This window comes from Schizophyllum commune, assembly GCF_000143185.2.
Source record: "Schizophyllum commune H4-8 unplaced genomic scaffold SCHCOscaffold_6, whole genome shotgun sequence".
Lineage (NCBI taxonomy): Eukaryota > Fungi > Basidiomycota > Agaricomycetes > Agaricales > Schizophyllaceae > Schizophyllum > Schizophyllum commune.
Window position 1 is genome coordinate 1,268,883 of NW_026089543.1, and position 22,795 is coordinate 1,291,677.

At 56.9% G+C, this 22,795-nt stretch overlaps 12 protein-coding genes across 12 annotated transcripts; 6 read left to right on the forward strand and 6 right to left on the reverse strand.

The window, feature by feature from the left end:
* Window positions 1-82: 82 nt before the first annotated feature.
* SCHCODRAFT_01352774 (uncharacterized protein) lies at window positions 83-829 on the reverse strand (the record flags this gene model as incomplete). The annotated part of the gene is made up of 5 exons (XM_003031736.3): window positions 629-829; window positions 433-552; window positions 279-362; window positions 184-220; window positions 83-119 (listed from the first exon to the last, which is right to left on the reverse strand). The coding sequence occupies exons 1-5, from the start codon at window positions 645-647 to the stop codon at window positions 83-85; spliced, it is 297 nt and encodes a 98-aa protein (XP_003031782.1). The 5' UTR covers window positions 648-829.
* A 1,079-nt stretch (window positions 830-1,908) lies between these two features.
* SCHCODRAFT_02688773 (uncharacterized protein) lies at window positions 1,909-3,155 on the forward strand. The gene is made up of 2 exons (XM_003032178.2): window positions 1,909-2,120; window positions 2,169-3,155. The coding sequence occupies exons 1-2, from the start codon at window positions 1,929-1,931 to the stop codon at window positions 2,937-2,939; spliced, it is 963 nt and encodes a 320-aa protein (XP_003032224.1). The 5' UTR covers window positions 1,909-1,928; the 3' UTR covers window positions 2,940-3,155.
* Window positions 3,156-3,249: 94 nt separating this feature from the next.
* SCHCODRAFT_02626080 (DnaJ-domain-containing protein) lies at window positions 3,250-5,510 on the reverse strand. The gene is made up of 9 exons (XM_003031735.2): window positions 5,394-5,510; window positions 5,295-5,347; window positions 5,200-5,248; window positions 5,134-5,151; window positions 4,900-5,079; window positions 4,609-4,850; window positions 4,492-4,558; window positions 3,625-4,443; window positions 3,250-3,571 (listed from the first exon to the last, which is right to left on the reverse strand). The coding sequence occupies exons 1-9, from the start codon at window positions 5,493-5,495 to the stop codon at window positions 3,416-3,418; spliced, it is 1,686 nt and encodes a 561-aa protein (XP_003031781.1). The 5' UTR covers window positions 5,496-5,510; the 3' UTR covers window positions 3,250-3,415.
* Window positions 5,511-5,604: 94 nt separating this feature from the next.
* On the forward strand, window positions 5,605-6,955 carry SCHCODRAFT_02502620 (RNA-binding domain-containing protein; the record flags this gene model as incomplete). Its single annotated transcript, XM_003032177.1, has 4 exons — window positions 5,605-5,902; window positions 5,953-6,017; window positions 6,070-6,211; window positions 6,261-6,955. The coding sequence occupies 4 exons, from the start codon at window positions 5,605-5,607 to the stop codon at window positions 6,953-6,955; spliced, it is 1,200 nt and encodes a 399-aa protein (XP_003032223.1).
* A 434-nt stretch (window positions 6,956-7,389) lies between these two features.
* On the reverse strand, window positions 7,390-7,952 carry SCHCODRAFT_02626084 (uncharacterized protein). The gene is made up of 2 exons (XM_050345329.1): window positions 7,522-7,952; window positions 7,390-7,458 (listed from the first exon to the last, which is right to left on the reverse strand). Exon 1 carries the CDS (start codon window positions 7,750-7,752, stop codon window positions 7,537-7,539), a length of 216 nt encoding a protein of 71 aa, XP_050200053.1. The 5' UTR covers window positions 7,753-7,952; the 3' UTR covers window positions 7,390-7,458; window positions 7,522-7,536.
* On the reverse strand, window positions 7,523-9,776 carry SCHCODRAFT_02626086 (uncharacterized protein). The gene is made up of 18 exons (XM_050345330.1): window positions 9,629-9,776; window positions 9,527-9,579; window positions 9,464-9,480; window positions 9,341-9,406; window positions 9,276-9,295; window positions 9,166-9,224; window positions 9,088-9,108; window positions 8,948-8,979; window positions 8,821-8,900; window positions 8,738-8,767; window positions 8,670-8,680; window positions 8,492-8,613; window positions 8,419-8,441; window positions 8,336-8,364; window positions 8,158-8,285; window positions 8,030-8,101; window positions 7,941-7,968; window positions 7,523-7,886 (listed from the first exon to the last, which is right to left on the reverse strand). The coding sequence occupies exons 1-18, from the start codon at window positions 9,720-9,722 to the stop codon at window positions 7,749-7,751; spliced, it is 1,023 nt and encodes a 340-aa protein (XP_050200054.1). The 5' UTR covers window positions 9,723-9,776; the 3' UTR covers window positions 7,523-7,748.
* A 34-nt stretch (window positions 9,777-9,810) lies between these two features.
* On the forward strand, window positions 9,811-11,044 carry SCHCODRAFT_02542179 (uncharacterized protein; the record flags this gene model as incomplete). The annotated part of the gene is made up of 5 exons (XM_003032176.2): window positions 9,811-10,142; window positions 10,375-10,466; window positions 10,798-10,850; window positions 10,903-10,928; window positions 10,974-11,044. Exons 1-5 carry the CDS (start codon window positions 9,965-9,967, stop codon window positions 11,042-11,044), a joined length of 420 nt encoding a protein of 139 aa, XP_003032222.1. The 5' UTR covers window positions 9,811-9,964.
* Window positions 11,045-12,616: 1,572 nt separating this feature from the next.
* Window positions 12,617-13,033, forward strand: SCHCODRAFT_02626097 (uncharacterized protein). The gene is made up of 3 exons (XM_003032175.3): window positions 12,617-12,744; window positions 12,803-12,917; window positions 12,967-13,033. Exons 1-2 carry the CDS (start codon window positions 12,642-12,644, stop codon window positions 12,913-12,915), a joined length of 216 nt encoding a protein of 71 aa, XP_003032221.1. The 5' UTR covers window positions 12,617-12,641; the 3' UTR covers window positions 12,916-12,917; window positions 12,967-13,033.
* A 445-nt stretch (window positions 13,034-13,478) lies between these two features.
* Window positions 13,479-13,680, forward strand: SCHCODRAFT_01201014 (uncharacterized protein; the record flags this gene model as incomplete). The annotated part of the gene is made up of 2 exons (XM_050341227.1): window positions 13,479-13,566; window positions 13,619-13,680. The coding sequence occupies 2 exons, from the start codon at window positions 13,479-13,481 to the stop codon at window positions 13,678-13,680; spliced, it is 150 nt and encodes a 49-aa protein (XP_050200055.1).
* A 424-nt stretch (window positions 13,681-14,104) lies between these two features.
* Window positions 14,105-15,215, reverse strand: SCHCODRAFT_02578658 (DUF572-domain-containing protein; the record flags this gene model as incomplete). The annotated part of the gene is made up of 4 exons (XM_050343894.1): window positions 15,129-15,215; window positions 14,994-15,078; window positions 14,769-14,941; window positions 14,105-14,715 (listed from the first exon to the last, which is right to left on the reverse strand). Exons 1-4 carry the CDS (start codon window positions 15,199-15,201, stop codon window positions 14,105-14,107), a joined length of 942 nt encoding a protein of 313 aa, XP_050200056.1. The 5' UTR covers window positions 15,202-15,215.
* Window positions 15,216-15,577: 362 nt separating this feature from the next.
* SCHCODRAFT_02501779 (uncharacterized protein) lies at window positions 15,578-17,907 on the forward strand (the record flags this gene model as incomplete). The annotated part of the gene is made up of 4 exons (XM_050343118.1): window positions 15,578-15,669; window positions 15,716-15,837; window positions 15,896-16,202; window positions 16,251-17,907. 4 exons carry the CDS (start codon window positions 15,578-15,580, stop codon window positions 17,905-17,907), a joined length of 2,178 nt encoding a protein of 725 aa, XP_050200057.1.
* A 109-nt stretch (window positions 17,908-18,016) lies between these two features.
* On the reverse strand, window positions 18,017-22,428 carry SCHCODRAFT_02626105 (uncharacterized protein). Its single transcript, XM_050345331.1, has 6 exons — window positions 21,968-22,428; window positions 21,118-21,893; window positions 20,511-21,066; window positions 19,765-20,458; window positions 19,549-19,715; window positions 18,017-19,497 (listed from the first exon to the last, which is right to left on the reverse strand). The coding sequence occupies exons 1-6, from the start codon at window positions 22,190-22,192 to the stop codon at window positions 18,247-18,249; spliced, it is 3,669 nt and encodes a 1,222-aa protein (XP_050200058.1). The 5' UTR covers window positions 22,193-22,428; the 3' UTR covers window positions 18,017-18,246.
* Window positions 22,429-22,795: the final 367 nt, after the last annotated feature.

Here is a 22,795-nt window from a genome sequence, read left to right on the forward strand (position 1 = left end):
TCACGGTTCAACTTGGTGACACTTGAATCTACGGTAATAACACGAGGTATGTTCCGTACACGCACAGTTTTTTGCCGGGAGATTACCGGAGAGAAGCAGTAGTAGAGCATACAAGCATCCTATAACAGCCGTAAACGATTTTCGTGCCCACAAGAACCCATCCGTGAGGTGAACATAACGGACCGAACACGCCTCAGAACGTGCCATGCTTCTGTGTTCACTGCGAAAGACTGACGATTAGGCGAATCCGATGACGCAGAAATGGGAGAAGAGCTTACCCTTAGAAGCAGGCGTGAAGGTGTCCTTCGCCACCTTTATCGTATGAGGACTCCTCCCCGCGACCACTATTGGTGCAGGACTGCCTGGAAGACAAGGAATTCGACGCTAAAAACGCTGGTGAGCACAATTCGCAGATATGATGGCTGAGCTCACCAGTGGCGGAGATCAGACTGTCGTCCAGCATGACAATAGGCGCTGCAGCCACAACGAGGAAGCCCCAGACCATGGTAGCAGAAATCATGATGAAGAACTGCATGGTGCAATCGAGGGTCTCTGGGGGATCCTTTGTGGTGAAGCAACAGGGAAGCTCAGACCTTATAACCAGAGGCGGACGTTCTCCTCAACGCACGTGAGAGGTTGCCGGACATCAAGCGATAGAGAATCGTGGAGCCAAAGCCACGCGAACGCGCCTTCTCTGCCGAAGATCGCCTATCTTCCTTCCAAAAGACGACGGTGAAGCGCTCAAAGGAAGTCTGAAGCGCCTAGGTGCGCGGCAAGGGTGACCCTTGTTATGCGTCATTACTTCAATCTAGCTCCATGGTAGGACAAGGTACATGTGATCCACGTTCGAAGCACATTGCCTACTGAAGCTGCACGTCAATGCAGAGTCAAGCGAGGTTCAATATCGGATTCAGTGAATTCGAATAGGCATCGGGAAGCGGACGTCGAAGGCCCAACTGCAGCCTGGCAGGTGCCACCTTTGCCCGCATTTACGCAGTAGACAGAGACAGACGCACTGGAATGCGAGCCGATCGCCTGCACATATCCTATGTTCAATCGGATTGCGCACGACTCGTCAAGATCGTGTCAAGCGCTCTCCCTTCTCAAGGCGGGCGATCGTCGCTCGCTTTTTTCCACTTCTTGAATTATCAACGACAGGAGCATCGAGGAGCGGGTTTCAACAAGAGTCCAATGAAGACGACGAAGAGAAATTTAGAAAATGGCGCTCGGGGAGTTCGAGGCTTCGAGTAGCGTGGCGGAAGAAGCCTCCCGGGACCTTTGGGACCGGTTGCTTACCTGGCGAGGGTCTGTTACATACACAAATGTCACATGTGGCGCCGTTACGCTCACGTGCACTAGCCGAGGCCGCTCCCTCCTGCGCGACCTGACCTGCACGGCGCGACATTGCCTGCCTTCAATTCAATCCCAGAGAGCACCTCTATGCACTTCTGGTGCGCTAGAGATACTTGACATACAAAATGACATGCAATTGGCTGTTTCGGGCTTGCTTCCGGCGCTCTCGCAGCGGTCGAGGGCTTGCAGCTTTGATATTTTTGAGGAGTTTGGTAAGTACTCGAGTACTGTACGGATGAGTACCGATTGGCCCACTGACTGCGCTGAATGGCTGCATTGTTGTTTTGTGGCTCACACCCTGACCGCAATGTCGACTGCCGCCGAGGCTCAGTAGACGTCGGATGCTCGTGCAATATACAACGCCACATATAAGTACAAGACCACCTCAGGGTGAGGGTCCCCAAGCTCGAGGTATGATACCGGTATGTGACCAGTCACATACCGGTCACAATGCGGTTTGGTCAGAATCCTAGGGTTTCTTCCGCCACGCTAGAGCCTTCGAGCCATCCGAGGGAGATGTGACTTCGTCACATGTGACGCGGCAACGACGCAAGGTTTCCTCGACCTGAACCATCATGGCAAACTCCTCGAATTCCCCTCCAGAGTCTCCCCCGCCTCACCTTACAAGCGAGGGAAACGGGCAAATATCACCTCTTTTTCCCAATGAGATCGTCCATATGGCGCTGAGCGCGCTCACCAAAATTACCCCTCTGATCGCATGGGGTGCACTCCTCGACCACTTTATGGGTGTGCCGCGAATCCAAAAGGTAAACAATACATCTCATAGAAATTCCACCACAACTGAACATCGTTAGAATTTCCAGTTTCTTGTTCCGGACGATAAGCTTGCGACACTTTCAGCTGTACTCCTTGGTCTGAATCTCCCTATTGCCGAACTCAGCGACCATGTCGTCCGCAATGAGGGCGACTTTCTACGTCTTGGTCGGCTACATTGTATCACTCCTTACACCGATCCGTACCGCATACAATGCCTGCACCTCATCCCTGCCTCGCTTCCTGATTATAGGCCAGTCGAACTCATCACAACCCGCCTATACGTGAGCACGGTGGAGATTCACATACCGCGACCCTCCGCCGTCTATGCAGGTATCATCCGCATGATGCTCAAGTATCCGAAATTCTGCGCCGAACGCTACAAGCTCCAGAGCGACCTCGAGCTACTTTGCAGTCATGATCTGCTCGGGCTGAAATTGGGAGAAGACGACGAGGCGCCTTATGTGGACAAGCGATGCGAAGACGCGGTCGAGCGCATTCGAGCCTGGGGAACAGCGGGCGAATGGAGGGAGGGGGAAGAGTGGGTGGAGGATGCACTCATCGGTATCGTAGAGGGCGAGAAGGACATGGTCGATCTACCCTCCCGTGACACCGATGCGTCCGGCGAGACGATCCTAGCGCGAGCACCATCCGCCAGGGTGTACGATCACTCCGCGAATGTTGTCAGCGACCGCTTAGGCGAGGTCGTTGGCAGCCACCAACCAGCTGCCCACGGTGCATCTGCCAATAGGGTCCCTCAAAGCTCGTTTCGTGTCTTCGTATTTTTCCTGTGCGCAAAGGGAAAAATCTGAAAAAGGTACCGTTTGGCGGGGAAAACGGGCGAGAATCCTGTTCGACACAGCCACATGTCCTTCCTCTGTGTTCAAACCTCTGTTCAGAATAATCGAATTCTTCCTTTTCTCGCGAAAAATCACTCGAAATGGCCGAATCCCGCGCCAAAAGTTCTGTTCGAAAGAGCCGAATTTTGCCTTTTCGCGAAATTCCGCCAGGTTTGAACGACCCTAATGATGATTCATGTAATAGCTCTGTTGAGTATCTGACATCAGTGTTCTGACTTGAGTCCCTGCGCACGGCCTCAAGCTTCAAGCTGCAAGGTAGATGCGCCTCAGTAATCTCCTTCCACATGAGATGTAGCCATCGAGGGGATCTAGGTATCTACCCCGATTCTAGACATCGAGATGTGTGGCGACGAACAATCGGTAGGAAAGGGGAAGCGGACAATCATTGTGTCAGGACTCACGTATACATATCACTACAGGCCGCCATGCTACAATTTTCCACCCTTCTTCCCTTTCTTCCCCTTCCCATTCCCACGCAACTTGACATCTGAAGCGGTCGCAGCGAGCGCGTGGCCCGAAGACTCGATATGCGCAAATAGCTTGGTTTTGCTGGGGAATGCCTCGCCACACACATTGCATTTGGTCTATCCGCAACGTTACCGCGGGCGATAGTAAGTAAGTATACAGAAGCACAAACCTGCGTCGCCCCGTGCTCTGCTTCCTCCGCCTTCTTCGCCTGCTTCGCGCGTCGCTTGTCACGCTTGGTCGGCGCAGCAGCGGCGGCAGGAGTGTCGTCGGACTCTCCATCAGATTGGAGTGGCGTCTCGCCGGGGACGAAGTCCGGGACGTCGCGCCGCCGTCTTTCGGTCTTGGTGGGGCGCTCGCGCTCCGGAGGGGCTGCCTTGGCCTGCTTCTTCTTTTTCCGACTAGTTGAGGGCGCTGACTCTTCAATGTCTTCTTCAGCGGCTGGCGATGTGTGCGCATCCGGCGCCTGAACGGATGGCGCTGGCGAAGGCGATCGCGGAGGCTCCGCGGCATCGTTCTGCAGGTCTGTGTCGCCGTTCTGCGCTTCAGCGAGTTCCTGCGTCTCCTCCGCATTCTCTGCACCTCCCTCAACCTCGACCTCCTCCACCTCCAACTCGCCCGCCTCAAACCCAAGCTCCTCGTCTTCCTTCTCCATCTCCCTCCGCAGGCGCTCAACCTGCACCATATGCTTCCGCGAGCGTTCATGGCTGTCCCACGCCGCCTCGCTCCTGAAGCTCTTCCCGCATGCAACGCACTCCCACTCCTCCGGATCCTCGCCCTCGGCGAAAGCCCACTCGAGGTCGGCGTGCGTGTCGTGGTGGTTGGTCTTTTGCCACTCTTGCTCGACATATGCGGCAGCGGCTGCTTCGGTCGTAGAGCGAGTGGTTGACTGGCCGGCTTTAGAGGCGTTGGTGTTCATGTTGCCAGTGGCTTGGGCTTGTTGGAAGGCTTTGTAGCGCGGGTCGCGCTTGCGAAGGAATTTGGCAAGGGACTGCAAGAAAATGAATGGGACGAAGGGTTGTAGAGGCAGAACACGTACGCGGACGGTGTCGTTGTATTCGCGTCGGCCATCGTCTCGAGCCTTCTTGTTGTCCTTCTCCATCAACCTGTCTCGAGCGTCATAGGGAGCTGCATGGCACGGACTCAAGTCACGCACCGGCGAACCCGTCTATCGGGCGCCTCATTCAAATTCCATTGGTCCGCCCAAGCAAAGTCCTTCGCGGTGGCAAAATTCGTCCATGCGGTGTAGAACGATCGCACGTCAGGTTCGCCGCTTGACTTCGCAGTACCCCAGGGCGTATTAGAGTATCCGAAGGATGGGTAAGTGACGTCGGGCTCAAACATGGCTTCCTCCGCCGCGAGACGGTTGAAGAGCTGGTGATAGATGTTGTAGAAGCCCTGCAGCCGAAGGTCAGCTGAGAGAATGGGGAAACAAAGGACGACTCACATCCGCGCTGTCATCGTAGCCTGTCCATACTATCGAGAAGAAGTGCGCCAGGTGATGAACTGTCAAGCCGCGATCCCTGGCTTTGGACGGTGGCGCGCCTCTGCGGACTTCTTCGAAGACGGTCGCATCGTCGGGTTCGGGGGCAAGGGAGGCTTTGTGCGAATCGTACCAGGCCCTTTCCTACTTCACATGGGAGGTTGGCCAGTGTCTATAAAGTGTTGGAGGGGAACATACCTGCTCATCGCTGAGGACCTGATCGGGCGTCAGTGCGATCGCTTCAACTGCATCGAAGTCACGCACCTCGTAGGCCTGCTGCAAAGTAGCAAAACGCTTTGTAGCCTCTTCGATGCTACGTCTGTCAGCATGCGGAATGCATTCCGTCGACCTGCGCTCACTTGTCTGGGTTCTTGTCGGGATGATGGATCAGCGCGAGCTTTCGAAACGATCTCTGTTCGCCATTAGCTCTATTGTCTGTCCCTTGTACTGTTACGCACCCTGATCTCGTCCTGCGTTGCATTCTCGTCAACCTCCAGCAGCTGGTAGTAGTCTACAGCGTCGGGATCGCCAGCCTGATTTTTGCTGCCCTGGGCGCCCATGATGAAAGCGGACAACGGGCGTGGGAAAACGCCAACAGCCGCGACTTGCCTCCCTCTCTGACGACGACGACCGCGACTTCGTCGCCGCCGCCCACAACGACGACAAGCCATGCCTGGTACCCATCTCCTCCCCCCGAATCTTCTCAAACTCTTTGCGCCGCGCCCGCCGCTCCCCTACCAGCGCCCGCTCGACCGCGACATTGACCGCGTCAGGCCGAAAAATGTCCACGGCGTCGGCGAGATACTCCAGCGCCTGAGGGTCGAGGAGGCCTCCAAGCCGCACGACGAAAACATGGAAGAGGGCGAGGAGCCCAACTTCACGCTCGCCGAGGAGGTCAAGCGCCAGATACGCAGAGAGGAGCGCAAGAAGAAGAAGACGGAGGACTTCCAGCGCGCAAAGGACACTTGTGCGTGCGCGATATCACAAGTTTGTCCCTCATGCTAATCTAGCCCGTAGACAAGCCCGCCGACGACCCCGAGGCGGTTGGCGACCCGTACAAGACGCTTTTCATTTCTCGACTAGTACGTGCCGCATTTCTCTGGCCACGGCAACTCGCTCACTCCCTTCTTACAGCACAAAAACGCGACTGAGAGCGATTTGAGACGCGAATTCGAGAGCTACGGCATGATCGAGCGCGTCAGGATAGTGCGCGACAAGCAGGGCAGGAGCCGAGGCTACGCTTTCATCGTGTATGAGCGCGAACGCGACATGAAAAGTACGCCTTCCCCTTCCCTTTCAGACTCCTCCTGCTAACATCCCCTCAGCCGCTTACAAGGAGTCGGACGGGCTTGTGATTCTCGGCAAGCGAATTCTCGTTGACGTAGAGCGTGGACGGACAGTGCGCGGGTGGAAACCTAGGCGTCTGGGCGGTGGACTTGGGGGACGGCCAAAGAAAGTCGAAGCAGCACCCCCACCCTTCGCAGGTCCGCCGAGTCGTGGAGGCTTCCGTGGCGGCTTCGGCGGCGGTGGCGGGTTCAGAGGCGGAGGGGGTGGTTTCCGCGGTCGTGGAGGCGGCGGAGGATTCAGGGGTGGAGGTGGTGGTGGCTTCAGAGGTGGGCATGATGATGGCCCACGCCCAATGGACAGCGGCTATGGCGGTCGTGGTGGCCGCGGGGGCTTCAGGGGTCGCGACGACGGTGGATTCCGGTACGTCGCTCAACCTTCGAAGTATCGAGCTCGTGCTCACGATCGCAGTGGGGGTCGCGGTGGCGGCATCGGCTATGGCGGCGGAGGTGGGTTCGGTGGGCCTCCTGACGGTTTCGGCGGTCCTCCAGGTGGCGCGCCGGGCGGTTTTGGTGGGCCCCCGGGTGGCGGCTACGGCGGCGGCGGCGGCGGTGGGTATGGGCCGCCCAATGGTGGCGGCTTCGGCCCGCCTGGTGGCGGCTTCGGCGGAGGCGGCTTCAAGCGCGAGGCGCCTGGTGGGTATGATGACAGGGACGCTAAACGCCCTAGGTATTAGGCCTATGCGCGTTGAGCGCAGGTCGGATACTTTCATCCCACAGACGCGAGGGCGTCGGTGTGGGCCTCCCGGTCACCACCGGCGCGCCTTGCTCCCATTTTGGCGATCTTTCGTGGCCGCATGAAGTTATTTTATGGTGGTATGTCGCTGTCGAACGCTGTGTTTTGCTATAGGTATAGTGCCCCTTGACCTTGCTGCCGAGGTAATACTTCCTTTCGTTTCTTATCCTGACGGCAGCGCTTGGGGTTTACGCTCGAGCTACCGGGGTGTTTTCCACTCGAATACAATGTACAAAGAGTAAGTATAGCGTGAGTATTCACGGAGCTCGCCTCTCTAGCAGACGAACCCGGATGAAGCAAAGCCACTTGTCGCTCTCATCCGAGGCTAAGGCCCACAGCTAAGTAAGTATACTCCTCCGGTAGGACGAGGAACGTTGCGGTCGGGCGTCGTTGCGCATGCTATGCGGAGGAGGCATGGTTCATACGTGCGTCGCCATTGTCTTGCTGGATGTCCGAGACGATGAGCTACGCCCAGGTCCTCCGAGAACGCGATGTTCACGAACGCACCTGGTCCCCGCTCTCCTATGACAACACACCCCTCGAACATACCGACGAACTCGAGACGTTTTTATTCGCGGCAGGGTCATACCCCTTGTTTCCTCCTCGCACATCCATCGCGAGGTGCACCAAAGAGTGCTGCAAGACAATCCTGAGCGACACCCCATATTGGAACGGCCAGGGCGCACATATCACATAGTACACCGCCGTTGTGGTAAATACAACAATACACAAACTCATTGATGAACTATCTGTTTAGCGTCGAGAATGCGGAAACGGGGCATCGACTGTGTGCCAGCGAAGTTGTCCGACATCGAGAGGGGCATGCGCGTCTGCAAGCCGACTTCCTTGAGATTGAGGAAAATCTTGGAAGACTTGCAAGGGTCAGTCTGGGAAGCGTCTTGAACCTAGGGAGCGACTGGACTCACCGTTACCCCGTACGTCGCTACCAGCCAGCTGGCAAGGGAAAAGTGGTCAGTGCTAAAAATTCTGGGACAAAAGCAGCCAGGGTACTCACGGGCTTCCGACTTGCACGTATGGCGAATGTAGAAGATTCAAAAGGAGGTTCATCAGCACGCATGTGAAGGCTCTATTGGTGATCCAAGTCAGGTCGCATTGCGGAGACCATATAGCGAATCGACTCACAGAAGAAAGTACATCGACGCGTCCCGCACGCAGGTATACAGCGCCGGCGCGGCCTGCGGGTTCCGCGCGAGCGCCAACAGAGGGTATCGGCCGCGGGTGATCATGATTTCGCGTAGGTAGCTCGAGGTCTGGCAACGTTGGCTCAGTGAGTGGTAGTACTATGTGACAAACCACGCACCTTGAGCACGACGAGCACGAAGTAGACGCCTATTGGGCGAGGTGAAGGCGCCCGATATAGACGACGAAAGGGAGATAACGTACAGACGACGATCATGCTTGTGCACCTTTGATGGTGGGATGAGCTTCAGCTGAGAAAGAAGGGAAGGACGCGCACCACATAGCAATGTTCACGTCGGACATGTTCTTCGCATCCGCTGTGCAGTTCAATACTTCCGATGAGCCCAGCAATGCCTCCGAGCCGCCCGTAAGGGTAATGCAGGTGGTGACGATGCCGACCTGGGCGTTCGCGTTAGGCGTAGATAGATGCCCGACGTGGATGACCAGGTACGAACCACGGCTTCCGCTTGATCATCGTAGTATCAGATAATCAGTGAGCAAGAGTAGATTCTGGTTGACGGACCTACGAACAGAGCGACAGTAAAGGACATTACTGCGACGGCGTCAACATCGTCCAGAACTCGGAGATGTGGCCATGTAACTTACACCTCCTGCTCCATCCGTACAGTGCGTTGATTCGTAGAAGGACGAGCGCTTCACCGACGGTGATGGACAAAATCTGGGTGCTGAAAGAAATTTATGAAGGGCGCGATCTGCGATATTGTGCACTCACATCGCCATATACCATCGGTAGGATATGTTCCTGGTCGAAAGGTGAGAGGGTTGATAGACTCTGGGCGTAAGTGCGACACACCTCTATGTACCTTTCATCAGCCCACTTCTACTGCTTCAGGGAAGACATTGAGAACTGACCTTTGCGTCCGCTAAACAATGCTATCAGTTCGGGATCAGTACATGATTTTTGTAGCCTCTGTTTAGTGGCATGCGGACCGATAGCAGGTGGTCGGAAACCTCTTCGAGGTTGATCAGCTGGAAGTCGATCTTATACACTACATTCATGTCAGTCGCGTTGCGTTCGACGTTCAGTCTCATCAGCTCACATGAATGGTGAAAATAAAATCTGGAGGGCGTCAGTAACCCGAGAGTTGGTCGGTCATGAACGCACATCATCGCCCCGATGGTGTGGTATCTGATGAAGACGTAGAGCAGCTTGGGCAGGTTGCGCCCTTCTCTGTCAAACGGACCGTCAGTAGGGGCAAAAAAAGTGTCTGTGATATTGATAACTTACTGCCATACAGCCCTGACCTGGCGGAAGGTAAGCGCTCGGCAAGCTCGGAGGCGAATGCTCTACCTCTCGGTCAAGGCTTATGAGCCAGTCCCATATCACCCATACCATGCACGCGGCTAGCGAAGACCATCAGAAATATGTGGTATAATTATATGATGAACTCACTCGCTGTTCCACGAAATGCGTCCACAGGTAGCACGTCCTCTCCTGGTCGCGGCATATGCGGCACCGACGACAGAGGGACAGTACCGTTACCCATCGTCCCGAATACAATGGCTGGCTGGTGCCAGGGAGGTCAAGATGCGCACCCGAGCACATGCACATGCTCGCCTATATAATGTCCTCGTCGGACGCCGGGGCCATATGTGCTGGCGGGCCACTTGTGCGCTGATTCTTCGTCGTGCAGGCGCAGTCAATGGAGTCAGCCAGCCTGCCAATCGCTGGCCAGTGCCTGCCGAATAAGTTGGATCACAGAATGTGCAGCCGTCACGTTCTCTCAGAATGGTTCCCAGCTTCATGGATTGGGAGACCGGCCAGTCGGGCTCAAGCGCATGGCTAGGGATGCGCAACGCTTGTATTCTCATCGATAGCCGGGAGTATATTGCCATTCCATCTCGAGTCATGCGACGAATACGCCCGAAGCACAAAATGGGCAAGCGAAGTCCGGTGATCGCGCGAGGTAAGCTGGGAAGGAAGCGCAGAAGGGCGTATCTTCGGCTAGTCTGTGGAGGCTGTATACCTCCGAAAGCGCGTAACCAAGACATATCTTGGGCTGTGATCCACGAATCAAGCTCAGCGGGCATCTCTAGCACTTGCATGTTGGGCACTGCAAAGGCGCGTAGGGCTGGTCGACGGGTCGTCACAGCGCAACTTTCGGTCCATTAACTGCAGTTGCAACCACTCCCTTGTAGCATGTTACGCAGTGAAGCGATCGGAGAGAAGCACGGAGGAATCCAAGCGCGTTGTGAAGGACAAGATGGACGTCGAGATCAAGTCGGAAGACGTGAGCGGGAAAAGCCGAGCCTTGGTTCGAACTAATCAGTGTGAACACTAAATCGCTCCTGCCGACATACGGTCATGCGGAAGGAAGGAAGGAAGTTGGTTATTTGGGCGGTACCTTCTTTTCTTCAGGATGATATACCAAACGCGCCTCGTCGAAGAACACGTATCTTCACCACAGACACGGATACGAGTCCTAGAGTTCGGTAAGTACAGCGGCGGCCAAATCAATTGCGCGCTGCCTTTTTCGGAAATATCGCCGAGGCGGGCGTTGGGTGAGGTCGAAAAATTCCGACTCTGTCAGAAAACGGTAGAGCGTAGCTAAAAACCCCCAGATACGAAGTTTCAAGCAAAACGAGCATGTAGTCCGTGAGATATGCGAGGTACAGTACGTTAGGCCATGTAGTGCCATTTGATGCATCCTGGCACGTTCCATGAAGATCAAGAGCGCACCCAGGCAAAGTTGGTATGCGGATGGGGGTTTTCGATGGCGCTCTACCGTTCTGTGTAGGTCCCGAGACTCACCTACCTCACCCAGCGCCCGCCTCGGCGATATTTCCGAAAAAGGCAGCGCGCAATTGATTTGGCCGCCGCTGTAACTGTGATGTTAATAACATATGTATAAAACACGTGTTAGTAACATGTTAAAAACTGTTACTTACACGACTGCCTGGGAGGCCATGTTAGAGACTGTTAGAAACTCTCCGGCGACGAGGCTGGTCAGCTTCACCCAAAGTATCATGGGAGACGAAAGCGGAATTCGTTCGCGCGACACGTCGGCCCCGTCGGGATCCGAACCGTGACCCCCATGTGACAGGACTCGGCAACTCCCGCGGCAGGCTGCTCCTCGACTTCGATGACAATTGGGTGTCCCCCACGAAGGGGTATGGTCAAAGAGCATCGACTAGTAGATATATTTCGTCCATGGTGGGGTTGCCCCAGCAGCTTGACTCGCTTTGCTGCCGGCTAGCCTTTGTGATTTGTTGGTCCAAGGCACGCACCACGCGTCTCTGGGTGCTGTCGTCTGTGATCTTAGTGAAAAGGACAGCACGTTGAGTCTGTCTAAAATACATCGGGTCCAATAGGCAGTATTTCTGTTATGTGAAGCTTAGAATCCACTGGCGCTCTTGAAGCTCTAGTAGGTCATTGAGTGCGGTGAATCCAAGCCTTGGGTCTCGAGCATCGGGGTCCGGTACAGGATCACCAGAGCAGCTAACGATGCTTGCTATGCATGGTAGAGCGTAATTAACAACCAAAAGGCTTATTGCTCACGCAGGGGCCCCGCCGAGGTACGAGGCAGGGGAAGCGTGAGCAATCGTGACTTCGTGATGGGTGCCCTGGACTTGCCGTGTAAACAAGTACAAATATTTTCCCGGGGATTACTCGAAAAGAGCTCCGCGAGCTCTGGCGCGCGCAGCGAGCGCGTCTCTTAGCGCATCTGCTTGAAATCTTGCAAGGGCACTGCGTACCCTGCCATGCACACGCTTACCAATTTTCGTGAGAAAATTCGACCTTAACGTTGCTGCGCAGCGCCGGGTCTGTCTTTGGACCTTCAAGATGACCAGAGCTCTCCTTTTGGAGCGCTGTTGGCAGCGGTGAACGAAGCCATGCTCGTATACATTATAGGTAGGCGGTGCGCCGTACACTTCGTAACCTAAGGACGGCACTCGACGTCCTGAGTCTGCCTTTCGAGCGGCGGTGGCGTATGGCGCGGGTCATCGACCCGTGACGCCGCCAGCGCGCCTTTGGCGCGCTATAAGCCCCTGCGTGAGCTATCGTGGGTCCCCCACCTAACTATTTTATACCATGTAATACATCGGTTTCTTACATGTAACTTCATGTTAATAACACGGTAGTTAATAACATCGTTACTTACAGCTGTAAGTAACTAGTTACATGTTACTTACATACATCGGCCTCAAAGAGTTTTATACCGAACTCTAGATCATACGACCTGGGAACGCACGGAAAATGTAATGCTCTAGCTGGATGACGCCAGCGCCCATAGTCAACAAGAACTCAGTTGCCGGTTTCCTGCTCAGCGATCCTCCTGGTGCCAAGCTTGCGCGTCATGATATTTGGCTCTGCATCCGCCCTGAGGCAGACTGTCTAGCTACTTATAAGAGGTCACACCACTGCTGCCCTGCTCGCCAACTGCCCCTCCCCATCGCCTTACACCATGCAATTCCTCGTCGTCATCTCTGCCTCTTTGGCGCTGGGCTTTCTCTTCGCTACTGCGGCGCCTGTCGTCGTACGGGGCACCGACCTCACAGCCACCGCTGGTAAGCTCATCCGCCCTGCCAGCTAACTGGCCATATTTCCGACATGCGGCTCCGCTAGCGTCTGACGCCTTGACGGCCAGACAGGACGAGTGTACGAAGCCCGAGAATGACCGTATGAAGGGGTCATCAGGAGACAAAGGCGACGAAGGACACCTTCAGGCGTGTTTCTAGATGTAAGTTCATTCGCCGTTGCGCGGCATTGTCTGCTAACGGGGCTCGAAGGAGTACGCTGTGGGGGTGCTGTACGACGTGGTTCCGTCATATACGCGCTGCTACATAGGACCCCGAGACTAGCGTCGTAGCGAGCGTTGTTCTCAAATGGCATCATGGTTCGCCTTGCCAGCGGGCATCGCCACAATATCATCAAGCTGCAGCGGCGACAAAGGGACGACCCGAATTCGTAAGGCAGACGAGCCCGAACTCGATAGGCGCCCATCACCGTGCTGGCCATCGACAAGACCCTTCGACGGAAGATTGCGTACGATGGCGTTCAACCCCCGTGGTCGATTGTACGTATACCCAATGAACCCCGCAGCCTAGAGAGAGGCGCCCGCTGCAAGAGTGGCGCGACCGACTGGCTCCACCTGCTCGGTTCGCTGGCATGGATCCTTCCCTTCAACGACTCTGGCGTGTCCTAATTCGCGTGCGCACACGGGTGCCTATAAAGCCCACGACTCCAGCAACACTTCTCTAGAGCCTTACCATCGCCCTTGCTCCTCACCCTGTCAACGAACATGCGCCTACTCATCATTTTCATGCTCACATTGGGCTCCCTCTACGCTATCGCTGCACCTACGTATACGAGCGTCGATGATGATCCTGGTAAGCCCTTCACGCCGAGAGCACACGCCCTCCGCTCTAAGTACGATTCCAGACAACCCGTGCATCCCAGGGAAGCACCCTGACGCCGCGCATCATTTGGAGGATTGCTTTTGAGAGGGTAGAATATATACCACTCGCGTCGCGTATCGTAAGTAAAATATGTCGACCTTCACGGCGCTGCGGGACGCTGATGGATTTTGCAGTTGACCGGCGAGCCGCCTACCTCTGCCGCGAGTTTCGGTCGCTCATCTTGACTTCATGGGGGGATTACGGACCCATACTGTATCTTGTATACCAGTTCTTGTCTGTTCTTCGCTGGAAGTTTCCGCAGGCGTCATATGCACTCGTCTTTTTGAGGCAATCTTTCGCATTATTACGTTGTTCTTTGGGTCGTCTATGGATTTCCCTCGCCTCCCAGACATTGGTATAAATAGCAGCGTGTTTCTTCATACGATAGCGATGATGCGACAGCAATATAAGTACGAGGATTTGTGTAGTATAAGTACAATGAACCAAGTGTAGACATCCGGTGTCGTGTCTACTTTCGGCCGAGCGAATGTCGAGCCGTATTGCGCAAAATCGTACTGCGCAACTGATCCAAGCCCCCACCCTTCTTCTTCGACGACGGCGGCGCCGATATCGATATTGACGTCGAGCCCTGCCCCAGCTTTCGCCGCTTGGCCCCCTCCGCCTCCCTCTGCTCCAGCTCGCGCTTCCCCCTCACCCAAGCCTCCCTCGCCTCCTTAGCAGAGTCCTCATCCTCCCGCGCCCTAGCCAAGTCGAGTTCCACGGGCAGCCCATATCGATCCTTGATCTCGTCGTCCGCGGCGCGCTTCTTCTGCTCGACCTTCTTCTCCTCGCGGAAGTGCTTGCGCACCTTGCGCGAGAGGGCGTATGGGTCCGCGTTGAGTCTGTCTGACGCTTCCTCGAGCTCTTCGAGGCGGGGCTGTTGGACTTTGGTCGAGTAATTCTGGGCGTCCGTGGTTTTCTCGAGGGCGGCGAGAGGGTCTGAGGGTCCGGCTTTGCCTTCGGTGTCTGAGAATACGTGAGCATATGGCATTTCCAAGCGTTCATAGTGGGTACACTTGCCATGTATTGCGTATCCACCGTTCTCCTCTGGGTCCCAATCCTCGTCTTTCTGGCGTGCGCCTGAAAGGATTGAGATGAGTCGGCGCACGTAGGTGGCACACAAGGCGACTTACCCTCCGTCACAACATATCTTGTATTCTTCGGGTCCGTTTGTATAGTGAACCAGCCGTCGCAGAGATGACATTTGCACCGAAAAGTGAAGATGGGCGTCGAGTAGTAATTGCCGACTTTCTTCTTCTCGGCGTTGTAGCGGACGCCCATGCCAATGTGGTTGTTGCATGTTCCACTGACGAGGGTGTTGGAATCACAGTCAAGCGGGGATGTAGGACTATACATACCACCAAATATTGAAAGGTAATTCAAAACGTGTGATGAGGATGCCCTGGTCGAGCTTCCGCGCTCTGTCACCGAGCGCATGCTTCCCTACGAACCACGTCAGTGACTGAAGAAGAAAACAGAGAGCACAGACGTACCTCTATATGCGTTCAAGCTCTTATGCTTCTCGCCATCATAGTCCGGCGGGTAGTATTTGTTGAATCCCTGCATGGTGTTCGAAAGCAAGCAACGTTCGGCGCTTGCCGAGCCGAACTTTGGAATTGCCGCCGTGCCGCGCGATCACCTGATCTTCCTCAGACCCAATTTATCTCATCGCGTGCTTCCATCGTTTCTTGCCTTTGTACTGTTACTCTGACCACCATGACTGACCCGAAGTTCCGTGCTCGAAATCTCTCTCCAAATGACCCGAATATACCACTGCTAAAGAAGCGGAAGGAGGCGAGGGAGACTCGATTGGCTCGCTTTAAGACCGAATCGGCAAGGCTGAAGGAGGAGGTGCGTCAGTCGCGTTGCGTATGCTGAACGCGAGACTCATGTAACTTCTTAGGGGAATAAGCTGTTCAGAAAAGGGGACTACCATGGCTCTATGCATATGTATATCGATGCGCTCAAGGCGATCCACAAGCCGGATCCCGTCCTTCTGTGCAACCTTGCTGCATCATTCTTGAAGCAAGAGATGTACGTTCACAATCCTGTCTCTCTGGCGTCTCTAATTGCACTTCAGGTACCCCGAGGCCGAGCAAACTGCCACGGAAGCGCTGGCAAGGGACCCCAAATCTGTGAAAGCACGATACAGGCGCAGCATGGCCCGGAAGGGCATGAAGAGATATCGCGGCGCGGTGATCGGTGCGTGACCTTGTCGCTCGACATGTATCTTCAGACAGCTGACAGTCTGGATACACAGACCTTGACACTCTTCTCTCACACGGACACGACTCTGACGATATCTTGAATGCTTTCCACGACGCTGAAGCCTCCTGGGAGGCAGGCGACAACACGCTCTCTGACGACGGCTATGCCAGTTCCGATTACGACTATCCATCATACGAAGACGAAGCAGCCGAAGAGTACGAGGGCTACTCCGGCTCGAGCGATTGCGAACACGAAGGGAACGGCACCGCGTGTCGGTTCTACAACCACGGAGGATGCAACCGCGGCAAAGCCTGCCGCTTCTCGCATGCGCCTGACGGAAAGAGCGTCCGGGATGACCTGTAGGGCCTACCTCCCATGTTCTCCTGCTCTTCTCTGACAATACACAGTGGAAAGAACGTCTGCATACACTTCCTCCTTGGCACCTGCAAATACGGCGCGGACAAGTGCATATACTCCCACAATAGGGCCTACCTCCCGGAGCGGGGCTGGTGGAACGACCCGGAATCCGTCGAAGTCATCCGCGCCGCCTTCGAGATGAACGACCGCGGCCTGCCGAGCGATCTCCTGTTCCTCGACGCCTTCATGGGCAACCCCATCCCCGCCGAGGGTGAACAGTCGCTGCTTCGCGAGCCGCCGCCCCTCCGCCAAAATAACAGGGGCAAGAGCAAGAAGAAGCAAGCCTCCGCATCCGCCAGCGAGGCCTTCGTCCTCATCATCGTCCTCGAAGACGATGGCTTCTGGCACGACATCCACAGCCACCTGCTCAAAGCCCTGCGCGCGAAGATCGCGGTGAAGCAGTCAACTTCGAAGAACGAGATTCGCCAGCTGTTGGCGTCCTCGGACCTCGCCGGCGTCCTCGTTGTCGACGCGGGCATTGCGCGACGCCGCAACGCGAGCCTTGCCGACGAACTCGCGGCGTACGCAAAGCGCGGCGGTGCGGTGGTCATCGGCGGGCAGTTCAGCAACCATATCACCCCCTCCGACATGAAGACGCTCATGCAGCGGTTCGGCCTATCCTGGACCATGGGTGACTACCACCGCACGACGCACACCCTCAACCCTCAGCACGCTATCGTTCGCCGGAATCCGAGCCTCCCCAAGTCGTACAGCATGAAGGCTGTGCACATCGCCGGCGCCGACCCCGCTGCAGCTATGTACGGGCCGACGGAGAACTCGCAGCTGCAGTCACTAGTCTTTGCGCCGCGCAAGATTGACAAGCTCACGGAGTACCCCGTCGTCCAGTCGCGCGTGGGTGACGGCTACCTGGGCTTCATCGGAGATGTCAATGGCGAGACCGAGTCCACCGCTCCCGTCCTCGCCATGCTAGGTCTTCTCGACGCCCCATTGCCCCCGCCATTGTCTTCGGATGCTCAACCTTCCACCATACCTCGAGTTTCTGCCTCATCTCCTACGCCCCCCGCATCATCGTCCAAGAAGACGGTCGCCGTATTCGCACTGGCCGGCATGCTGGACATGTTCCAAAGCATCAACGCTCACCTCCTATCCTCCCTAACCCCCAAGGCCCACATCACCAACGTCACGGACCCCGCCCACGCAAAGAAGACCCTCCTCGACGCCCCCGCCCCCGACGCCATCCTCATCGTCGACGCCGCCGTGTCCGAGAAAAAGCACAAGGGTCTCATATCCCTCCTCAAGTCCTACGTCCAGAACGGCGGCACCCTCGTCTTCGCCGGCTGCTTCAGCTCCTTCGCGCGCTTCCCCGACATGGACCGCATGTGGAGGGCGCTGGGCGTCGGCTGGGAGGCGTCGTCGTACCACCGGGAGGACTTTGCGAAGGAGCTGGACCACGCGACCGTGGCGCGGAATCCGTCGCTGCCGGGCAGATATAGCATGAAGGCGCTGCAGCTGAAGAACGTCGGATCGAGCGGGATGTACTCGGAGGGGAAGCCAGAGTCGCCTATCGTGCACAAGCGTATGGGATCGGGATATCTGGGCTACATCGGCGATGTCAACGGCGAGGAGAGCACCACGCCATGCATCCTGGCGATGCTCGGATTGCTGGACGCAGACTTACTTCACTGAGAATGTAGCAATTTAGGCCTACCCTTACATTCTCATCTTGCTAAAGTCGATGCCCCATGACCTGCTCCATTGACTTCTTGCGGTGCCGGCTGAAGACATCGCTACTGTTGGCTCTCAGGAAAGATCTAGGTTTCTTCCCGCGCATACAATTCTGCAAGTTCTCGATAGCAAAGAGACGAAGGTACGATGATACATGCGATAGAGTAGTATCACAAACGGACTAGACGTTATACATATATACGCAAGAGATTTGAAAGCTCCACGATGGCGACCATAAGATAGGTAAAACGGGATTAACTAGAACGAAGTAAAGCAAGGAGAACATATACAAGTCCGCGACTACCCTGACGAGATCGCCCACGGCTGATCTAGCGTCGGCATCACGCCGTCCCACTTCCACTCCGCCGCTGCTTGGTGGTACAGCGACTCCGAACCGCCCTCGATGTCCTTCCAGATGCCCACATTCAGATGCGCGGCCACCTGTTCCTCCTCGTGCTTCTCGCCCGCGCCGCTGTGAGCGGCGTCCGCGTCGCCGCCGGCTGCAGACTCTGGACTTGTGTTCGTCGAGGAGTGCAGCAAGTCTGGCGTCGGCGCCACGGAGTCGCTGCCATCCGGCGCGTCCGCATTGATGCCGTACGCGGTCCAGTCGAAGAATGAGAGCGAGTCATCGACACCCCCCATGCCCAGGGACCCGTCGAGCGGACCCGGCATGTCCATGGAGCCATCGCCGGATGCGTCGGGTAGGGAGATGCTCTGCTTGAGCAACTCGTCGAACGCTTCCGCGATGTTGGCATTCATGCTGGAGCTACCGTCACCCTGCGACGCCTGCTGCACCAGCTCCTTCATCTGGTCGAGGCATGCGGCGACCTCCTGGTCCGTCTTCGATTCAAGGTTAGCCGTCTTGTCCTCGGGCAACTGAGAGGGAGCTGCGATCTCCTCTTCGGCCTTCGCTCGCTTTGGAGGCGATGGCCCGTTGATGGGTGATTGGGCTGGGTCGTCCTCCCGCTGGCGCTTGCCGATTGTGGGCGTCTGGGGCTCTGTCGCGGGTGTGGACGTCGACGGCGGAGTGGGCGCAGTTGCCTTCGATGGTCGCCGCACTGGCTTTGGCTTTGGCCTGGTGGCGGGCTTGTTCTTCGGCGACTTGACATTGGACGGAGACGCTGCCATCTGGGCCGGCGTGACAGCAGGGGTAGTCGGTGGTGGGGTAGGAGCAACGTTTCCTCCGGCAGGAGACGCAGCAGGTGTTGAGACGTTCTTCTTGTGCTTCCCGATCGGTGGCGGTTGCAGGTTGACCGGCGGTCGAGGAGGCACAGCGCTGCCTGCGGGACCCGGCTGCGGAGGCAATGTATGCGACGGCACATTCTGCGGAGGGTCCATAGGCGGCGGAGGAGGCCCGGGAGGTAAGCCCCTCTGGGCCAGCATTTGCGGATTCTGCATGTGCGCCTTCTGGATGAACTGCTTGCCTTGATTGATCGCGAGATCAGCGCACTCCTTCATCTTGAGCAGGGTCATGCTGAGTTCCTCCACGCCCATGACGAAGCGCGGCTGAGTGCCCTGCAGCAGTTCGTGCTGTTTGCGCAGGATCGCGAACTGTGACGATTGTCAGTATGCAACGAAAACGGCGCCAAGGGAACAACGCACAGCGGAGATGAGACTCTTGGTCGTGTTCTCTGCGCGCACCAACAGGAAGAAGCGGTGCAATCGTGCGTCCATGAGCTGCGCAACCTGCATCGTCTGATGAATTATTGTCGCCAGCCTGCCTCTAAGCTCGGGCGCGACATCCTTATTCGGTAAGCGCTGGAGGCCTACTTCTGAAGTCAATGAATATCGTTGACGAGTAGCGGACAAGATTCCAACCTTTGTTCGAGAACTCCACCCGTGCGCGTTCGATCAAGCCCGTCGCCTGCTGCAGTGCTGATTCGCCGAGGGGTAGATAGTCCAAGACCTTGACGAACAGCTGGATAGGGATGTCCTGCGGCTGAGGTATGTTGCCCCCTCCCATGCCTCCCAGCCCCGGTCGCTGCAGCCCTGCCAGCGCAAGGTTCTCCGCCGGCATACCACCTGGTCCCGCCATCGACCCAACACCCTGTTGCATCCCGTTCTGAGCGGCGCCGGACTTCACGCTACCACGGAAGGCATGCTGCTCCATGGCGTACCGCTGCAGGCCAGCGCGATTGTTCTCAACCAGCTGGATGATGCTCGCATTCAAACCCTGCGCGCGCATATGCTCCACAGACAGGTTAGCATACTTGACGAGCGCCTGGAGCTGCTGCGGGTGCAGACGGGCGAGCGCGGGAAGCTGAGCAGGGTTGGGCGCAGGGTTGTTGCCGCCGGTGGCCTGGTTCGCCTGGTTGTGCATCGTCATGAACATCTCCCTCCGTCGAGTTTCGGCCATGGTTTGGTACAGCTGCGTGTCGAACAGGCCAAGGCAGTCTTGATAGCACTTCGCGACTTGTTCGGCGACGTCGGGAGTTGACTTCGCGGGTTCTGGTCCGGGGGCTGCAAAGCCTAAGCGCGCAGCGATGATGGGCCACGCGTTGTTGGCCTTGACCTACGAGCAGGAGTAAGTAACAGCGTTAAGAGAAGACGCTCATGATGCCCACCTTGTTCATGCCGCCTTCGCGATTCACCTCCACGTGAAGCATGTACACGTCGATCGGCCGGCCATCGAAGAGGCGAGGGTCGCGCTTGATATCGGGATGCTTTGAGCAGAAGTTGTTGTATATAGGCTCGAATCGATGCTTCTCCAGATGGGGGAAGGGATTGCCGTTCAGCCCGGGATGCAGTTGACCAGCACCGCCGAATGGAGCGCCGTTCTGCGCCGGAGACTGCTGCTGGAATGGCAACGAAGCGGACATGCTCGGCGACATGGAAAAGGAGCCCGATGGCAGTCGCGAGTTCGACTGCTGAGGAGTTCCTTGCATTCCCAACGTCGCGTGCAAGGACGACTGGGGCGTGGGGCCAGAGCGGGGCGGAGCGTTGACATTTTGCGGAAGTGAAGCGGCGGCGTTAGCAGGGGAGGTCTGGCTACCGGATTGAAGGCCATTGACGCCGAACGAAGCACCGAGCCCGCCATTTTGCATCCACGGAGACGAGCTTGGCCCCGCACCTTGATTCGAGCCGGATGGGCCCAAACCATGTTGCGACGGAAAGCCATTCCTGGAGAGCAAGTGTCAGTTTCGGTAGACTGACAGAGATCGCGTCACTCACTGTCCCGGTCCACCCGCCGAACCCCCAGGCAAGTTGTGCTCGCCGTCGTTCGGGATCGAGCCGCTGCGCATACGCATGACGAGCGACTGCAAACGCGTGTAGTGCTCCTTTCTGATGCGCAAGTTCGTCGCGATCGTCTGGAGGGTATCCTCGCTGATCTCCAGGTAACCTTGCGCACGCTGCATTGTCTTCTGCCGCAACTCGGTCTCCATTTGGACGATCGAGTCGCGCAGGGCCTGCAGTTTCTCGTTGTACTGAGCGAGCGTGGCTTGGGGATTGGCGGTGCCGGCCATAGTGTTGGCAAGGCCGTTCATGTTATTCTGTTGTGGATGGGTGGGCGAAGTTCGACGCGGATCCATGGATGTGGGGAACATGTTGGTAGAGCCATTGCCCATGCCAGGACGAAGGCCATTGAGATTCGCGGACGGGCCGGCGCCAGCCAGACCAGCGCGTTGTTGTTGTTGCTGCTGCTGCTGCTGTCGGAAGAGCATCTGTTGCACATGGAGGGGGGCGTTCTGGTTTTGTTGATTCTGCGCAGCGGCCATGAGATCTAGTTGCCGCGATGCGCCGAGTACACCCTGGGGGAAGGCCTGAAGCATAGGGTTGGAATTCCGGTTATTCGCCGGACCACCACCCATGCCCATCATCGAGAGCATCTGCTGCGTGGGTTGCCCGTTATTGTTGAAGCCGCGGGCTGCTAGCTGCTGTTGTTGTAGCTGCTGCTGCTGCGCATTCATACGAGCAGGGATACCAGCATTCCCCATGAGAGCGGACATCTATAGGGTGAACGGCCGTGTTAGTACTGTACGTAACCGACTACCAACGCGGTAGAGGGGGAAAGGGAACGTGCCTCGTTCATTGAGCTACCTCCCATCAAGTCCTGTCCAGCGCCGGATTGCGGTCTGAACTGGTTCCCGCCGGCCTGCTGCTGCATCTGCATCTGATGAAACAGGCGCTGCTGCTCTGGTGTGAAGCCGCTGGCGCCGAGAGGTGGCATGCCATGGTTCGGCTGGGAGTTCTGGTTGAGGGAGTTCAAGAGCAAGTCTTGCTGGTTGAAGGCCCCATTGTTGAACATATTCATGGATCGGTGGAGGGGGAGGTGCGCTGCCGCCGTGCGGAGCGGCTGGGTCGCGGGCTATGCGGGGGGAAGGGCTGGGGGGCGGCGTCTGCGGTGATGGGGCTGTTGCGCGTATCGACGTCGAGTACCGCGGCCACGGGGGCGTTCGGACTGTCGTGGTCGTCGATGGCGGCGACGAGGCGAGTGGGGGCGATGATGGCGGTCGGCGGAGAAAGCGAGCGGCGCACTGTCACGTTCCCAGGCCGCCGCCAGCCCGCCCTGTGCACCGGCCCCGGCCCGAGTTCTCGGCCGAAAACTGCCTTTTTCGGTACGGAAGTTGCCGCCCGGCCTCCCTCTGTCTTGCATGTTCAAACTGTTCGACTTTGCAAAAATTTGGATCGCATCTGAGACATCCCTCAGACTGCCAGTAGCTACGCCTCCCTCGCTACCTCATCCTACGCAGCCCTTGCAGCGAATATACGGAGTGGCAAACTAGTCTCATTGGCTCCCAAACGCCGCCCGTTCTGGGCATAGGCCCGCCCCAAACGTTTCTAGACGCCGTCCATTCCTCCGTCACAGCTACTGCTCGGACCCATCCGCGGTCCACACGCACTACGTCCC

What these genes read in the sequence shown, in the direction of transcription:
- SCHCODRAFT_02626080 (XM_003031735.2), bottom strand. Translation starts at nt 5,495, where the DNA reads ATGGGCGCCCAGGGCAGCAAAAATCAGGCTGGCGATCCCGACGCTGTA. An exon ending in CCCGACAAGAACCCAGACAA is followed by an intron (nt 5,249 to 5,294) that starts GTGAGCGCAGGT and finishes TGACAGACGTAG; the next exon opens with CATCGAAGAGGCTACAAAGC. An exon ending in CCCGATAGACGGGTTCGCCG is followed by an intron (nt 4,559 to 4,608) that starts GTGCGTGACTTG and finishes CGCTCGAGACAG; the next exon opens with GTTGATGGAGAAGGACAACA.
- SCHCODRAFT_02626097 (XM_003032175.3), top strand. Translation starts at nt 12,642, where the DNA reads ATGCAATTCCTCGTCGTCATCTCTGCCTCTTTGGCGCTGGGCTTTCTC. An exon ending in CGACCTCACAGCCACCGCTG is followed by an intron (nt 12,745 to 12,802) that starts GTAAGCTCATCC and finishes CGGCTCCGCTAG; the next exon opens with CGTCTGACGCCTTGACGGCC.
- SCHCODRAFT_02626105 (XM_050345331.1), bottom strand. Translation starts at nt 22,192, where the DNA reads ATGTTCAACAATGGGGCCTTCAACCAGCAAGACTTGCTCTTGAACTCC. An exon ending in GCGAAGGCGGCATGAACAAG is followed by an intron (nt 20,459 to 20,510) that starts GTGGGCATCATG and finishes TCCTGCTCGTAG; the next exon opens with GTCAAGGCCAACAACGCGTG. An exon ending in GGTGGAGTTCTCGAACAAAG is followed by an intron (nt 19,716 to 19,764) that starts GTTGGAATCTTG and finishes TGACTTCAGAAG; the next exon opens with TAGGCCTCCAGCGCTTACCG.
- SCHCODRAFT_02688773 (XM_003032178.2), top strand. Translation starts at nt 1,929, where the DNA reads ATGGCAAACTCCTCGAATTCCCCTCCAGAGTCTCCCCCGCCTCACCTT. An exon ending in GTGTGCCGCGAATCCAAAAG is followed by an intron (nt 2,121 to 2,168) that starts GTAAACAATACA and finishes GAACATCGTTAG; the next exon opens with AATTTCCAGTTTCTTGTTCC.
- SCHCODRAFT_02626084 (XM_050345329.1), bottom strand. Translation starts at nt 7,752, where the DNA reads ATGAGTTTGTGTATTGTTGTATTTACCACAACGGCGGTGTACTATGTG.
- SCHCODRAFT_02626086 (XM_050345330.1), bottom strand. Translation starts at nt 9,722, where the DNA reads ATGGGTAACGGTACTGTCCCTCTGTCGTCGGTGCCGCATATGCCGCGA. An exon ending in TCGTGCTCGTCGTGCTCAAG is followed by an intron (nt 8,286 to 8,335) that starts GTGCGTGGTTTG and finishes CAACGTTGCCAG; the next exon opens with ACCTCGAGCTACCTACGCGA. An exon ending in TAGCGACGTACGGGGTAACG is followed by an intron (nt 7,887 to 7,940) that starts GTGAGTCCAGTC and finishes GACCCTTGCAAG; the next exon opens with TCTTCCAAGATTTTCCTCAA.